The sequence below is a fragment of the Pseudorca crassidens genome, chromosome 6, assembly GCF_039906515.1.
Source record: "Pseudorca crassidens isolate mPseCra1 chromosome 6, mPseCra1.hap1, whole genome shotgun sequence".
In the NCBI taxonomy this organism is placed as follows: domain Eukaryota; kingdom Metazoa; phylum Chordata; class Mammalia; order Artiodactyla; family Delphinidae; genus Pseudorca; species Pseudorca crassidens.
The window spans coordinates 54,234,334-54,251,182 of NC_090301.1; the positions used below are offsets into that span (position 1 = coordinate 54,234,334).

General features: G+C 39.0%; 1 protein-coding gene across 42 annotated transcripts in view; it reads left to right on the plus strand.

Annotated features, from left to right (window-relative positions):
- Window positions 1-16,849, plus strand: part of TTN (titin) — a 282,014-nt gene that overhangs the window by 15,538 nt on the left and 249,627 nt on the right. For all 42 annotated transcript variants that reach the window (XM_067741398.1, XM_067741403.1, XM_067741365.1 and 39 more), the window contains exons 11-27: window positions 1,700-1,837; window positions 2,333-2,470; window positions 5,726-6,019; window positions 6,116-6,238; window positions 7,439-7,720; window positions 7,981-8,046; window positions 8,760-9,018; window positions 9,235-9,295; window positions 9,408-9,623; window positions 10,544-10,686; window positions 11,942-12,147; window positions 12,689-12,922; window positions 13,033-13,277; window positions 14,108-14,364; window positions 14,482-14,646; window positions 14,743-14,911; window positions 15,019-16,712. In XM_067741398.1, the coding sequence (XP_067597499.1) occupies window positions 1,700-1,837; window positions 2,333-2,470; window positions 5,726-6,019; window positions 6,116-6,238; window positions 7,439-7,720; window positions 7,981-8,046; window positions 8,760-9,018; window positions 9,235-9,295; window positions 9,408-9,623; window positions 10,544-10,686; window positions 11,942-12,147; window positions 12,689-12,922; window positions 13,033-13,277; window positions 14,108-14,364; window positions 14,482-14,646; window positions 14,743-14,911; window positions 15,019-16,712 (4,690 nt within the window). The remainder of the gene's footprint in view (window positions 1-1,699; window positions 1,838-2,332; window positions 2,471-5,725; window positions 6,020-6,115; window positions 6,239-7,438; window positions 7,721-7,980; window positions 8,047-8,759; window positions 9,019-9,234; window positions 9,296-9,407; window positions 9,624-10,543; window positions 10,687-11,941; window positions 12,148-12,688; window positions 12,923-13,032; window positions 13,278-14,107; window positions 14,365-14,481; window positions 14,647-14,742; window positions 14,912-15,018; window positions 16,713-16,849) is intronic.

Below are 16,849 nucleotides of genomic sequence, written 5' to 3' on the forward strand. Positions count from 1 at the left end.
TCAGTTTTTTCATGCATAGCCTGAGCCCTTGGTCACTTAAATTGTAACACACAAACTTGACATAGTTGGAAGACACATGCATGCGTATGCCCCTACACACACACACACACACACACACACACACACACACACACACACACACACACACACACACACACACACACACACACACACACCAGCCACGAACACTCCAACTAAATATCAAGGGAAAGTGAGGAATTGCTGGACATCAGAGAAGACCAGTACTTCTTCAAGAAAGTGCCCTAATTCCTGGTTGATGAACAGTGACCCAGAAGTGTTTGCTGCTTTTGTGCTATAGAGCCAAGTTGGAAAAACCCCAGTATCACCAAAATCTACTTCTCTCCCATGTGTGAAATCAAGCCTTACTGGGTCTAGCAAGAGGCAACTTTTGAATTCTTTCATGTTCAAGTAGATTTCAGTGACATTGAGGGTGTTCCAACGTGGCCAGCCTCTCTTAATCTCAAGCTCTTTGTTGATCCCAGAGCTACTTTTTTAAAAAGATCCAGCTTAGAACACTATATACTTAAAAGGCTGGCCAGAGGTCTTTGGATGAAATTCCCTCTCCTTACAGTGAGTGAGAGACTTTGAAAGGAACCCAAGTTGGCATAATGAAGGGCATAGAAGTCCCTGTTGCCATTGCAATGCTGGTGACTGGCGAGTTCAGTCTAACTGTAGTTGTCTAGCCATTTGCTAGCGGGTGCTCATTAAGTTCCCTAATGTGTCAACATATCTTAAAGATGAGACCTTTTCAGTTTCTAGGACAATTTACTCAGGGGCAGGTGGGCAGAAAAGAAGCCCACTCCTGGGTTTTAAACACAAGCATAGGCCCTCAAAATGGAACTGTGATAACACCGAACATTCTGTATTCTCTCGAATGTCGAAAGGATATCTTGCCATTTCTCCTGTGCCTTTTGAAACACCTTCATTTTACTCTGAAAATCAGACAATACAGAAAGCTGAGACAGCAGCTGCATCCGTGGTGGTAGTTGCCGCTGCCAAGCCCACAGTCTTAGAAACAATTCTGGGAGCTCAAGAAGAAAGTGTCACACAACAAGATCAAATGCATGTAACTCATGAAACGGTGAAAACTTCCTGCTGGTGTGAAATTCACTCTTGTTTCATTCCATTTGCAAGCCACCTACATTTTCATCCTGGGTCTTAATCATCACCTTTTCACCTCCTTCTCTTCTTATGACTCATACAGAAAACTTCAGAATCTCTCAGGAACCTTTTGCTGTCTATCTAGCTTTCACTGCCACTTTTCATTCCTAACTTTTTGGACTTCCCTTTGGATTCTTACTAGTATGATATTATAATTCACCTTAATATTTAACATGTTTCTATTGAATACTCCAGTGTCAAAGTCAATTGATAAAATGCAAAATTAGGTATTTTTATGACTCTATTGTCATAGAGTCATAAAAAATTATGAGAAGAATAAGGTGAGAAAGAGAAATGCATCCTTTTATTGCTCAACACATTTTTTTCTTTTAGACTGAACTTATTTTGATATTGTTACCAATGAAACAGTATGGATGACCAAAGCAACTCAGATGATAAAACATCCTTGCATAGGAAGAAATATTCTTCCTGTCTCAGCTTTGACTTAATTTCTTTTATTAGAGGCTATATGAAATTTAATGACCATTTTCTCATCTTTTTTTTATCGTATGACCAGATAATGAAAGAAACTAGGAAAACAGTGGTACCTAAAGTCATAGTTGCCATGCCCAAAGTCAAAGAACAAGATTTAGTAACAAGAACTAGAGAAGGCATCACTACCAAAAAAGAGCAAGTTCAAATAACTCAGGAAAAGGTGAATACAGATATTCGAGATGGGAAAAGTTTCATCTTTAAACTAATTTCCAGTAAACCATTAACTACAGTGTGATATGAATTATTGATCTGTATTTTCCTTTTTGAATCCCCAACTAAAAACCACATGGTGAATGTATGACTTCTTACCATTACTTTTATCTGCACATTTGATTTTCATTCGTCTGTAACATTTGTAATTCATTTTATTCACCATTATCCTTTGCACGAAGATTGGCATTTTTAGCCTGACTTCTAAAAAGCAATATAAGGAATCATCTGGAGATTTTTTTTTGTAGTTAACGTTTCTAAGGTTTGTGGTTCCCAGTCAGTGTGTACAAACACTGCCCAGTGCAAGTTAACTTCTTTTGTGTAGTTAACCCTGAATAACCTTGTCTTGCATCCCCACTAAGGGGGTGGGGGTGGGGGGAAGTGTCATACCATATGCATCTGAAGCCCTGTACAATTTAAACCTGGATTTTACTATAATAATCAGATGAGAAAGGAAGCTGAGAAAACTGCCTTGTCTACAATAGCAGTTGCAACTGCTAAAGCCAAAGAACAAGAAACAATACTGAGAACTAGAGAAGAAATGGCTGCTAGACAAGAACAAATCCAAGTTACTCATGGAAAGGTGACTATTGCTATTCCAAGTGTGAAATCCCCTATTATAATACATTAACACTAAATCTCATGTGAAATCCCCTATTATAATGCATTCCAAATCTCAAAATTTCTTATGAGACACTATTAACCTGATTTATTTTTAGATGTACAATTGGAAACTAAAAAACTGAATTATTTATTATTGTTAATATTACTACATACTCCTTTCCTCACTTATCTCTTCACTATTATTTTCCATTTTTTTATTATTAACAGCTAGGGATTCTCCAGAAGATGATTGAGATTGCATGCAGGCTAATTTTAAGATACTCCATGGACATTTAAAAAAAAAGTGTTCAAGTAAATAATGACCCTTACTGTCAAAAAGATGTACATTTTGAAGTACAGTATTAAGTATAAATAAATAAATCCAGTATATTACAGTGTAGAGTATGGACTTATTTCAGGAAAAAAACCATAATTTTCATCATGTGAAACTCTACCTTTTTTTCTCCCTGTAAATATCAGATGAGAAAAGAAGCTGAGAAAATTATGGTGCCTGCTGTAGTAGCTCCCACTAAAGCTGAACAAGATGCAATATTAAAATCTAGAGAAGAAATTATCCAACCAGAGTAAATACACATCAACCATAAAAATGTTATTTGTAGCATCTATTTGTGGCTATGAAATTTCCATGAATTTACCTTCTTCCCAGGACTCTATACCCCGGGTGAACTATTTACCTAATTTTATTCTTTATTGCGAATATAGTAATTGGGAATTAGCAACTAGTTTTTCAATTTCTTTAGCGTCATAACTGAGTCCTGTCTGTATTTTCTATCTCTACATCTTTGGGGGTTTTTTTCTAAGACACGATTTAAGATCAGCTTTTTTAACATTTACGTAAGTCTAATATTGAATGGCATATCAGCCTTCTAGAAGTCTCATTGACGACAGAAATTCCAGTATATAATATACTTCATGAGTGATTATATTTACATTTTTGTTCTGAATCGCATAAATTTGTCTTATTTTTGTTGTTAAAAATTAGCTTAAAAATAATTAGCTAAGAGTGGAAGCTCAGGAAATGTCTAGACTCAAAGAAATAGTTACCACTGCAAAATCTGTGAACACTGCCAAGAACTAGAGAAGGATTTGCCATTAAGCAAGAACAAATACATCTTTTTCATGAGGAGGTGAAAACTGATGCTGTGGACGTGACAAGCCTTGTTTCATCCCATTTCATCATCAGCTCTCCTGACTTTTCATCCACAATGAGTCTCTGTGCTCCTGCTGCTCCATTTAATTGCTTAACTGATCAACAGAACATTAGAGACCATTAGATTCAGTCCAGTCCTTCCAGTGCAACAGTCAGCACTTCTAGTTGTGGAAAGTCAGATTAAATAACATTAGAGACCATTAGATTCAGTCCAGTTCTTCCAGTGCAACAGTCAGCACTTCTAGTTGTGGAAAGTCAGATTAAGTAATACTTTTCTTTGTGTCTTCTAAATTAATTCTCAGCTTTAAACTTGTATGAGTTAGGGTCTCCAATTCTAGTCCAATTCTTCTTCCTGATTATCTAGGTTCCAAAAATATGAGGGATATTAGAGTCAGTCCACTAAGAAATAAGAGCAGCTATCAGCATAGATTACTCATTTGTGGCTGTCCATCAATGAGTATATGGGTCCACCAGCATATGTATATAGAGTTGACATATGTTAACTAAGGAAAAACATATAGATGCTTCCCCAACTTAAAATATCTTACTATAGTTAAGATTCTTTTTTGCATAAGTTTTAAATTAAGAATAACATTCATATATGTCAGTTAGCAAAGGACAATTTCTTTGAGCTTAAGTTTTCTCATTATTAAAATAAGTAAAGTGAAAACTCAAAACTATTTCATAGACTGGTTGAAAGATTCAAATGAGATATAATGTAAATGTAATCATTCTATAAGCAGAGTAATTTATGTGTGTGTGTGTGTGTGTGTGTGTGTATAGTTGAAGATGTTAACATTTTAAAACATCTATAAAATTAAAGTCAACTAATGGCCTATATGGTTTAAAAAAAGAAACAACCAGAAGAATGAACTTAACCCACCTAATCCTCACATATATTTTGCATTCTTCTAAGATGCAATCTAAAGTGAAAATGGTATCTGCAATTCTTCAAGGCAGATTAGATTGTTTGTGGCTTCCTTGATGGAGAACTGGATGAAGCCTATAATCACTAAAGGCCCAATTTCGTCTCAGAAACACCTCATTTATATCTTAAATGGTTCAGAGAATAATTTTAACAGCTATAGAGGTAGCACACTTGAAAAACACTTCAGATGCAATCTAGATTCTATTCACAGCAGCAGAAAAGAAAACTGAACATTAATAAAATATTCCAGCATTCTTTTAAAGAGCACTGATGGACACGGTGATGTGATTTTTGCGATATGCTGTTTCCAAGTACTGCAGAGAATAATAACGTATAAGCTGTATCAACTGGCTTGCTTTCTTTAAAAGAGAAACTCCTTTGCAAAATGTGTTCCCATTTATGATAATCAGATTCATGGAAATGAGAAAACAACATTTCTTTTTCCTTCTTCACTTTAACTTACAATAGTAAATTGAACTTTGCTGTGAAAGATTGTTCTCTTGAATCCAAATATAACATTTTCATCACAGTATCTTCATTCGTGTGTTTTAAGAAAGATACTTTCTAATAGATTAAACAAATTTTATACCTAGGGAATCATAAGTAAATTAATATGTTCCCTGTGTGTTCACAAGTTTTCATGTTATCTTAGATTTGCATGTGACTGTACAATTCTGTAGCAACTGATTTTTCTGGATGGGAGTGTGACAGTATTGAGTGCATTTTTATCATTGCCGTCGTTGCACCAACGCCGGACTAAATGATCGGCAATAAAAATAATCAATGAAGATAACCAGCCCCGAAGTTCTGATTTCACAAGTGCTAATTGACTGTCTGCCATGGACAAAGTACTAGACAAACTCAAAACTTCCTTTCTGTTTTACATACACATTGTGTTGTCCTATGTTGTGTTTATGTGATTTAATGTCTAATCTATTTAAGCAAGGATTCAGAGTGTATCTAACTAGATGTCCATGCATTATAATAATCAGTGAAATATTAAATTCGTAAATGCATTTCTAAGTCATATTTCTGGAGACATTAACATAGCTTTGTAACGTAGGTGCCGTCGGCCCATCGTGCCTTTAGACATGACTGACATTACTGAGTATTAATTCTGGAAACCTTGTCTGCAGGTGGGCGTTGGGGAAAAGGCGGAAGCTGTAGCAACAGTGGTTGCTGCAGTAGACCAGGCCCGAGTTCGAGAGCCCAGAGAACCCGGGCACGTTGAAGAAATGTATGCTCAGAAGACCACTTTGGAGTACGAGCACAAGGAACACGTGTCTGCCGCCAAGGTAACTGAGCATCCGCCACGTCCAGCCTCAGAACCCCACATTGTCCCTAAAGCAGTCAAGCCTGGAGTGATCCACGCTCCTTCTGAGACTCATATCACAACTACGGATCAAATGGGAATGCACATATCATCACAGGTGAGTCTGGACCCACTGGCTGCTCCCGGGAAAGCGAGCTTAACTGCTGTGCTCACCTGGTGAACACGGGTATCACTGAGTTCCATTTCCACGCAGATCAAGAAAACTACAGATCTAACAAGTGAAAGATTAGTCCATGTGGATAAACGCCCCCGCACAGCAAGCCCTCACTTTACCGTTTCAAAAATTTCTGTTCCTAAGCCAGAACATGGATATGAGGTAAGAAGTTAATGAGCTTGACAAAGAAATGTTAGGCTCGAAGGAAGAAAGTATCTAATGGGTGACGTAGGGTATCTTTGCCGAAAGCCAATGTGGGCCTCTTTTTGATGATGTCTGTTTGCTTTCACAGTGGACTCAGAAGCCCCTAAAGTCTGAAACTTGCCCAGCAGGGTGAGCCTAGGCTAGCAGTTGGTTATATTACACCTCTGAGAAGACACAAATCCATACAGGCTTCTTTCCTTTCACATTTTGTAAAAGATGATGTGTTACACAGTTCAGTTTTCCTCATTCTGTGAGACATTTCAGAGTAACTTAAATGAGAATTGATACCAATAATAAAGACAGACGTTGAGAAATCATGTGTGCGTATACTCACTGTAGCAAAATGGAGAGGTGGTACTGTGTGGTAGTTGGGCTGGATTGTGGAATCACACAGCCCTGGATAAGTACCCTGGCCGCTGCCCCTTATTAGCTCTGTTATCAGGGGCAAGTTAGTACATGTAAAATCCTTAGCAAGTTGACAGGGCCTAATAACCCTCAGTGTTAGTCACAACTGTTCTTACTTTACACACCCAAGGCATGGAATCTAAACTTTGTACGCTTCAAAGGATTGTAAGGTATGTTTAATACCTACATTTGGGATAGTCTCAAATTACTATGGAAACCAAATAACCATGGACAGCAATAGAATAAAAAGAGTAAGGAAGCTCTTAAGATATTTTTCTAAGCATCTCCATTTTCACCTTTCACACAGATTTGTGGCCGAAGCCTAAATGTGCTATTTTAAAGTAGTTCTTAGGAATTAACCAAGTATTTAAATTTTTTATTATTTTTGAATTTCCCACCGTCGTATTTTCAAATACAGCTTCATTGGGATGGTTAAGTGAAAATTCATGACCGAGTTTTAGAAGACCTTCAGTCCCTTTATGATAAGAGCATAAAATAAGAAGCTCTAAGTATAACTCTGTAAGGAAGGTTTTCAGATACATTTTAGAAACTGGCAGGAATGACAAGGAGCTTTATAACTGGCTTATCTCTGACATTTCATTAACTATAAAAGTGATAATGAGAACAATAAAAAAGGGACCATATAGGAAAGAGACTCAGACTCACCCCAGGAATACTAGTGGCAAAGCAGTTCCGAGTAATGACTGGGATGACAGTTAAGTGACTTTATTTTCTGACTCCGTTTCTATTCAGGCATCAATAGCTGGTAGCGCTATTGCCACGTTACAAAAAGAGTTGTCAGCCACACATTCCGCTCAGAAGGTCACCAAATCCGTGAAGCCACCTACTGTGAAGCCCGCTGAGGCTAGAGCGAGAGCAGAGCCCACCCCTTCACCCCAGTTCCCCTTTGTGGACACACCAGAGACTTTTAAGAGTCAAGCTGACATTGAGGTGAAGAAGGAAGTCGGGGTGAGCATCACTGGTGGCGCAGCCCGTGAAGAGCACTTCGAAGTACTGCACGAGCGTGAAGCCAAGGTTGGTCACCGGAGCGCCTGCTGTCTCTTGATCCATTCCTGTGGAGGACGGCTAGGCGCTTGGCCAGTCTGTGCTACAGAAGTGGTCAGCCAGGTGTCCTGCCTTTCTCCATCACCGTGCTTGCACTTCATTTTATTGAGCATGGTGTGGGTCGGAGCTCTTTTTCTCAAGTTATTTTTATAATTTTGCATATGCTAAGAGCTTATGAGGCTTCCCCTAATTTCCTGAGCATTTTGTAACATCCTTTGTAAAAATTGTAGGTGACAGAAACAGCAAGAATACCTGCACCTGTTGAAATCCCTGTTACGCCACCAACTTTAGTCTCGGTGAGTAAAGTTGATTGTGTTGGATCATATGCATATCTGATCAAATAATTTTCATATATGCAAAGATCAGTTTCTCAAACTGGAAAATTGCACGAGTGCATTTACAAGTACTAATTTTAAGACCACATACTATTTGGCAAGGAGAGGGGGAATTCTGTGTGACAGCCATCAGTCATGTATTCAACAGATTTAATGAGTTTCTCTTATGCGTAAGGCACTATCGCAAGACCAATCTGGCCCTCTTTGAAATCTTTGTCTTACTATCAGAGAAGATGTACGTAAATAAGCGTAATGAAATGTAGAAGGTGATAAGCACTTCAACAGAGGGAGCGTCTGGAGGAAAGCTAGATTACTTCCAAGTGAAGGTAGCATGGAAAACTTTGCTGAAGAGGCAGCGTCTGCTGCTGAGCCTTCAAGCTTCGTTAGGATTTGAATATGTGCAAAACACAGAGGGTACAGAGTTGCCCCATTATATGGTATTAATACAGTTCTACCCTATGAACCTGGAAATGCCTTACATTTATTTCAGATTGGGGATATTCTAATTTCCAAGGGAGTTTCTCTACTAATATTTCTAGAGTCTTGATATTAAGAAAGCGTTTTATGACAATTAGAGTGTGCAAGGTCAAACCACCCCCACATTTGTTACAACACATAGAGATGATTCATGAATATGCACATATATCATTACTTCCTTTTTCTTCTCTCTTTAGGGCTTAAAGAACGTGACTGTTATTGAAGGTGAATCTGTCACCTTCGAGTGCCACATCTCTGGATACCCATCCCCAAAAGTGACATGGTACAGGGAAGACTACCAAATAGAAAGCTCCATTGATTTCCAGATAAGCTTCCAGAGTGGAATTGCTCGTCTTATGATTCGTGAAGCCTTTGCAGAAGACAGTGGACGATTTACTTGCAGTGCTGTGAACGAGGCTGGGACTGTCAGCACATCCTGCTATCTAGCTGTGCAAGGTCAGTGGCCACACCCCCACCAACCTTCCACACATGCCGTCGCTGTCGCCTGACACTTCTTTTCACCATACGGTGTCTGCACACCTCGTAATGGAGCGCCCTTTTGGAATTGAGGGGTTGATTATGGGGTCAGCTTAACTGTGATGCTAAGCAGAGGTCACTAATGAAACAAACTAAGTATCTGACTTAACAAGAGAAACTTCTGTCTTTTTGTAGTGTCAGAAGAGTTTGAAAAGGAAACAGCTGTGGCTGAGAAAATTACCACCGAAGAGAAACGGTAACACGCTTTTTGCTAATGAGTTTTGCTGTAGTACCGTTTTGCTTTTTCATTCCTTTCATATTGGCAAATTGCAGTCCAGAAGCTAATATGAAGGGAATTCTCTTTCCAGCTTTGTGGAATCAAGGGATGTGACAATGACAGACACTAGCATCACAGAGGAACCAGCAGGGCCTGGAGAACCTGCCGCTCCTTTCTTTATTACAAAACCAGTGGTACAGAAACTGGTAGAAGGCGGGAGCATTGTATTTGAATGCCAGGTTGACGGCAACCCAAAGCCCCACGTCTACTGGAAGAAGTCCGGTGTTCCTCTAACCACTGGATACAGGTATTTTTATGGCTGAATGATAGCGTTCTCTGTGATTTGTCTGATATGTATATGAAGCCAAGAGAGAAGTAGAATTTACCTACCCCACCATCCCTCAAAGGTAGGCTCTTTTGTTATGGAGGCTTCATAGTGCGCTTTGAGGTATCTTCATGTTTTCATATGAAGTCTTATTGAGAAACAAAGCTCTGTGACAAAAGTGGATGGAAGATGCATTTCTTTATGTTCTATTTTGATTCACTTATAGTGCTAGTGAAATGGAGAAAATGGTGTGGATTTTTAGACACACGACATATTCTTCTAGAAGGGATTGGAAAACAACTTTCAGTAAAAATGCTTAGTAAGTAAGGCACTAAAAGATAAAAGAAAAAGGGTCATGTAATGAAGAAGAAAGCTAGTTATACATGAAAATCTATGCTAATAAATTTGCTGCAATTGAACATAAAATTAGGTTTGAATTTCCCACAACTTAAACAATCTAAAAATGTAGCCATCGTATCTTGAGAATAAATATAGTGTACCAAAGGCTTCATATTGAAATGTTTAAAGGAATTTATTGTTTTGATTATTCATTTGATCTTCACATAAAACAATGGACAAAATAATGAGCAAAGAGAAATACCTAAGTGTTTAAATGGCCTCATCATTTGCTAACATAAACACTGAAGCCCCTTATTTCCATACAGTTGATTCTAGTAGTATTATAGTCTATTATCTATTTTAAAGAGTATATTACTGTTATTTAAAATGAAAATTTTAACTTGCTTGGCCCACATTACTCATGCTTATGCATTTTGCTCAATTTTCAGCAATCTGATATTCTATGGTGGAGCTTAGTCCCATGTTTAGGATCATTGAATTTTATACAGATCCACATAAGGGTTACTTATGGCTGAATTTTTTGTGTGTTCATTTCCGTAAAGATACAAAGTGAGTTACAACAAACAAACTGGCGAGTGCAAACTGGTGATTTCGATGACGTTTGCCGATGATGCTGGAGAATACACTGTTGTTATTCGTAATAAGCATGGAGAAACTTCTGCATCTGCCTCCTTGCTTGAAGAAGGTGAGTGCAATTCTAAGTGGTTCCGTGTGCACAATAAAAATGGAAATGCAGGGAAGTAGCAGTGCCGTGTGATTGTCAAAAGGCCTGTTGCTATATCCTGGTTCTGATACTGGCTGTGTCCCCATCTGACCCATCTCTTGGCCTCAGCTGTATAGGAAATGTTTTAGATCACACAGCCTCCAAAGCCATACCAGTGCTAAACTTCGAAGGTTCTAACAATAGTTTCTTCTCAGTACATTTATTTCTAAGCATATAATGCCTTTGAAAATGCAGGGATTCTAAATCCAGTTGCCTTTCAGATCCAGACAGATATTAGTGATCGCAGGGCAGACAGGGGCAAACTGGAGAGAGTATACGCCCTGCCTCAAGGGGGCAGTAGCTCCCCAACTCCAGTACATTGTTGCCAGGCATGCAGTACCAGGCTCAGTGTTGCTAGAGCTTACGATTTTTTTTTAAAACATCTTTATTGGAGTATAATTGCTTTACAGTGGTGTGTTAGTTTCTGCTGTATAACAAAGTGAATCAGCTATACATATACATACATCCCCATAATTCCTCCCTCTTGCGTCTCCCTCCCACCCTCCCTACCCCACCCCTCTAGGTGGACATAAAGCACCGAGCTGATCTCCCTGTGCTATGCGACTGCTTCCCACTAGCTATCTACTTTACATTTACATTACATTTACATTTGGTAGCATATATATGTCCATGCCATGAAGCTTCTGATGTTTTAAAGAAAAGCTAGAAATCAGAATTTTCAATATTTATAAGTAATTTGAAAAAAAAAGTGTAATAACATTTAGGTTAAACAAAATGTATCTGTGGGTCTCCGTTATCTTTGCCTAGATGTTCACATTTATAGTGGACCATCCACGTTCTGTCTCATTTGAGCTGCACAAAACTCCTTAGGGTTAGGATATTATCCCCATTTGGCAAAGCACTCAAGACCCAGGAAGATAAATGAATTGCCAAAAGCCACATGGCAAATTAGGAAGACCTCTAGGGTTGATCCCAAAGGACTGACTACTAATATAAAATTCTTTCTACAATAGTAGTGGCTGCCTTGACTTCTTAACATAAGTTTGGGTTTGAAATTCAATCTAATTAGTCTATACTGAGCACTTTGATAGTAAAAGTTGGCAGATCTGGCTTTTGGTTATCAACTTTCCGTGGTGTAGGACTTGCTTGAGTGAACAGTGGCATGGAGGCTTTTTCATAAGAACATTAAAAATTAACTTATGTTCTTAACTCCTAGCTGATTATGAGTCACTGATGAAGTCCCAGCAAGAAATGCTTTACCAGACACAAATGCCTGCATTTGTGCAAGAACCTAAAGTTGGAGAAATAGCACCTGGCTATGTATACTCTGAATATGAAAAAGAGTATGAAAAAGAGCAAGCCTTAATTAGGAAGAAAATGGCCAAAGATACTGTAATGGTCAGAACTTTTGTGGAAGACCAAGTGAGTATAACAATAATGACCAAGTAAATCACTTCATACAGTATACTTTCCTCCCACAATGCCCCTCTTTTTGTTTGATATTTTCATTTTTAAGTGATAGGTGAGGGTTAGACTACTATAAACATGTCCAGCTTCACTGCTGACGAGGTTCCTTAATCTTCATAACATGTTGCACACATGACTTTAGAAATAGGAATTACACATAAGCAGGAAAAACAAATACTAGCACAACCAAGTTCATTACTGCCAACATTTTTTCATCGGTAGGATGAACATCGCATATATAACCCATACTCTTAGAATGTCATTGACCCAAGACACCACAGCATGAACTGACAAAGATGACTGAAATGCAGATTTAAAAACAAAACAATGACCCATCTAATTCTCACTGAAAAACAAGCAAAAACAAGAGCCTTCTAGATTTTTCTTCCAGTTGAAAATTTTAATCAAACCTTATCTCTGAAATGAATACTCTTATGGAATTTCTATCAGTCGGCATATATCTTTTTAATAAACTGTCATCTTTTTCACTGCGTAGGAATTCCATATTTCTTCCTTTGAAGAGAGACTTATTAAAGAAATTGAATACAGAATAATAAAGACTACATTAGAAGAACTTCTTGAAGAAGACGGAGAAGAAAAGATGGCAGTTGACATTTCTGAATCTGAAGCCGTTGAAGCAGGATTTGATTTAAGAGTCAAGAATTACAGAATTCTTGAAGGGATGGGTGTTACTTTTCATTGCAAGATGTCTGGGTATCCATCACCCAAGGTAAAATATAAACATTGATCATACCTCCATGCTACAATAAAGACATGAATAGGTTACAGTATAACCATTTTATCTAAATTATATTGACATATGCATGATATTATTTGCAGATTGCATGGTACAAAGATGGCAAGCGCATCAGACATGGAGAGAGATACCATATGGACTTTCTACAAGATGGCAGAGCTAGTCTGCGCATACCTGTTGTTCTTCCGGAAGATGAAGGCATCTATACCGCGTTTGCCAGCAATATTAAAGGAAATGCAATTTGCTCAGGGAAATTGTATGTGGAACCCGCTGCGCCACTTAGTGCTCCGACTTACATGCCCACACCAGAGCCAGTGAGCAGAATCAGGTAGACTCGTGATAATTTGTGTTGACTAGTATTGAAATTGTTTAAAACACCAAATATCTCTGTAGCAAATTGCTGTTGTGTGGCAGAAAAAATTGAAGGCTGAGATAGCACAGAAATTTGCCATTCGCAATACCGGCAGTTGCCCAGTTTTTATTTCTTGCCCCCACGTAAGCTGAGAAAAGCATTTTCATTGTGGAGCATATTATTTATTTTGCCAGTGCTGTAGCTAACGTAGTGAAAGCTATAAAGGTTTATTTGACATCAGATTTTACATATGTTACCCTAATTTATACAACAACCTTGCCTTGGAGGGATTATCATTGCTATTTTGGAAGTGGGAACACTCAGCTTCCCTGACCCTGTGAAAATTGCCTTAGTTCACCCAGCCTGTGTGGTGGTGTCAGCACTTGAAATCCAGTCCAAACCAATCTGGCTGCAGTATATAGATGGAGTTTGGGATTTTTTCAAATATAATTTCTATGTTTTTCCTCTTCTGGGATAAAGAAGAATATTTTTCTTTTTCCATAAATGTATTCACGTGGTTGTTTAAGCAACCAGCATTTATTGAAATATTTTGGTAGTTGAACCAAAAAGGTTCGATAACTAACTAAACCCAGTGGTGAGGGAGAGACAGCATTAAGGACCATTCTAAATGAACAGCATAGCTTCGGGGGCAATAATAATGTATTCCGTTTTGGATCCCAGCAAGTTTGAGGTACCTTTTAATATGTACACAAAGTAGATTCTAAAATAACATTAAGAAAGAGCTTTGTCTTGCTGAGTTTTCTCTATGCCTTATGAAAATATTCTGCTTTGCCTTTCTTTGTCAGGTCCATCTCTCCACGTTCAGTGAGCAGATCTCCGATACGCATGTCCCCTGCACGGATGTCCCCTCTACGGATGTCCCCTGCACGGATGTCCCCCGGACGTAGGCTGGAGGAAACAGATGAGTCACAGCTTGAGAGACTGTATAAGCCAGTCTTTGTGTTGAAACCTACTTCTTTCAAATGCTTAGAAGGACAGACTGCCAGATTTGACCTAAAGGTCGTGGGTCGACCTATGCCAGAGACCTTCTGGTTTCATGACGGTAAGTATAAGTTTTTGCTCATAAATCATTAAACACAAAAATAAGCTTATATGTGTGCCTAACAATTTAAAAATAACTATTTTAACATGTTTTCTTTTTTACTCTATTTTTTTACAGGTCAGCAAATTGTCAATGACTATACCCATAAAGTAGTCATTAAAGAAGATGGTACCCAGTCACTAATTATTGTCCCTGCAACACCCAGTGATTCTGGAGAATGGACTGTGGTTGCCCAAAACAGGGCAGGAAAATCATCAATTTCAGTGATTTTAACCGTGGAAGGTATTTGCTCTGAAGATTAAAAAAGAAATTACCTTATCACCTGGGTTATAAACAGGTAGTTCAGCCCTACTCAGAATCATGACCTTTCTCTTTCAGCTGTGGAACATCAGGTAAAACCAGTGTTTGTGGAAAAACTGAAAAATCTCAACATAAAGGAAGGTTCCCGACTTGAAATGAAAGTCAGAGCTACGGGTAACCCCAACCCTGACATCATATGGTTGAAAAACAGTGAGATCATTGTACCTCATAAATATCCAAAAATCAGGTAAGTTTGCTTGAAAAATAATGAAACTAAGCTCATTACACAAATCCAGTAACCAAGGAAGCCACAACTACTTCTGTACTGATGATTAATTTTCCCACTTTTAATAGAATCGAAGGAGCCAAGGGAGAAGCTGCCCTTAAAATTGACTCCACTGTCAGCCAAGACTCTGCCTGGTACACTGCCACTGCCATTAATAAGGCTGGCCGAGACACTACAAGGTGCAAAGTAAATGTTGAAGTTGAGTTTGCAGAGCCTGAGCCAGAGAGAAAATTAATCATCCCACGAGGGACATATAGAGCAAAGGAGATTGCAGCCCCAGAACTGGAGCCCCTCCATTTGCGATATGGTCAAGAGCAATGGGAAGAGGGTGACCTCTATGACAAAGAGAAACAACAGAAACCATTTTTCAAGAAAAAACTCACTTCCTTAAGACTCAAGCGCTTTGGGCCTGCCCACTTTGAATGCAGGCTAACACCAATTGGTGACCCAACGATGGTGGTGGAATGGCTCCATGATGGAAAGCCACTGGAAGCTGCCAACAGGCTCCGTATGATCAATGAATTTGGGTATTGCAGCCTTGATTATGGAGTTGCGTATTCCAGAGACAGTGGTATCATTACTTGCAGAGCTACTAACAAATACGGAACAGATCACACATCTGCTACCCTTATTGTCAAAGATGAGAAGAGTCTCGTGGAAGAATCTCAATTGCCTGAGGGGAGGAAAGGCTTACAGAGAATTGAAGAATTAGAACGGATGGCTCATGAAGGTGCCCTTACAAGTGTGACAACCGATCAAAAGGAGAAGCAAAAGCCAGACATCGTCTTGTTCCCAGAGCCAGCGAGAGTACTTGAAGGGGAGACCGCCAGATTCCGTTGCCGAGTGACAGGCTACCCTCAGCCCAAAGTCAACTGGTACCTCAATGGGCAGCTCATCCGCAAAAGCAAAAGGTTCAGAGTTCGCTACGATGGCATTCATTATCTGGACATCGTGGACTGCAAATCATATGATACGGGTGAAGTCAAGGTCACTGTAGAAAACCCTGAAGGTGTGATAGAGCATAAAGTGAAGCTTGAGATCCAACAGAGGGAAGATTTTAGGTCTGTCCTTAGGCGAGCCCCTGAGCCAAAGCCTGAGTTTCACGTACATGAACCTGGAAAACTTCAGTTCGAAGTACAAAAGGTGGACAGACCTGCTGACACCACTGAAACTAAGGAAATTGTGAGGTTGAAAAGGGCTGAAAGAATTACCCATGAAAAAGTGCCTGAAGAGTCAGAAGAGCTGCGTAGTAAGTTCAAGCGCAGGACTGAGGAAGGCTATTACGAAGCCATTACTGCTGTGGAGCTCAAGTCTCGTAAGAAGGATGAATCCTATGAAGAACTTCTAAGGAAGACAAAAGATGAACTTCTCCACTGGACCAAAGAGTTAACTGAAGAGGAGAAGAAAGCCCTTGCCGAAGAAGGCAAAATCACTATTCCAACTTTTAAACCTGATAAAATTGAACTAAGTCCTAGTATGGAGGCTCCTAAAATCTTTGAAAGAATCCAAAGCCAAACAGTGGGCCACGGATCGGATGTACACTTCCGGGTCAGAGTGGTGGGGAAACCAGATCCTGAATGTGAGTGGTACAAAAACGGTGTAAAGATTGAGCGCTCTGACCGAATCTACTGGTACTGGCCTGAAGACAATGTCTGTGAGCTGGTCATAAGAGATGTGACGGCTGAGGACTCTGCCAGCATCATGGTAAAAGCCATCAATATAGCTGGGGAAACCTCAAGTCACGCATTCTTACTCGTCCAGGGTAATTTGAATTTCTTTCATTTGATGGGTCTGTTTCTTTTTATCCATGAATATCCAGTAGTGTCTTTCTTTTTATTTTCTTTTCCCATTATCCAAATTGTGAATTTAATTTAATGTGCTTTTTTTTTTTTCCTTTTT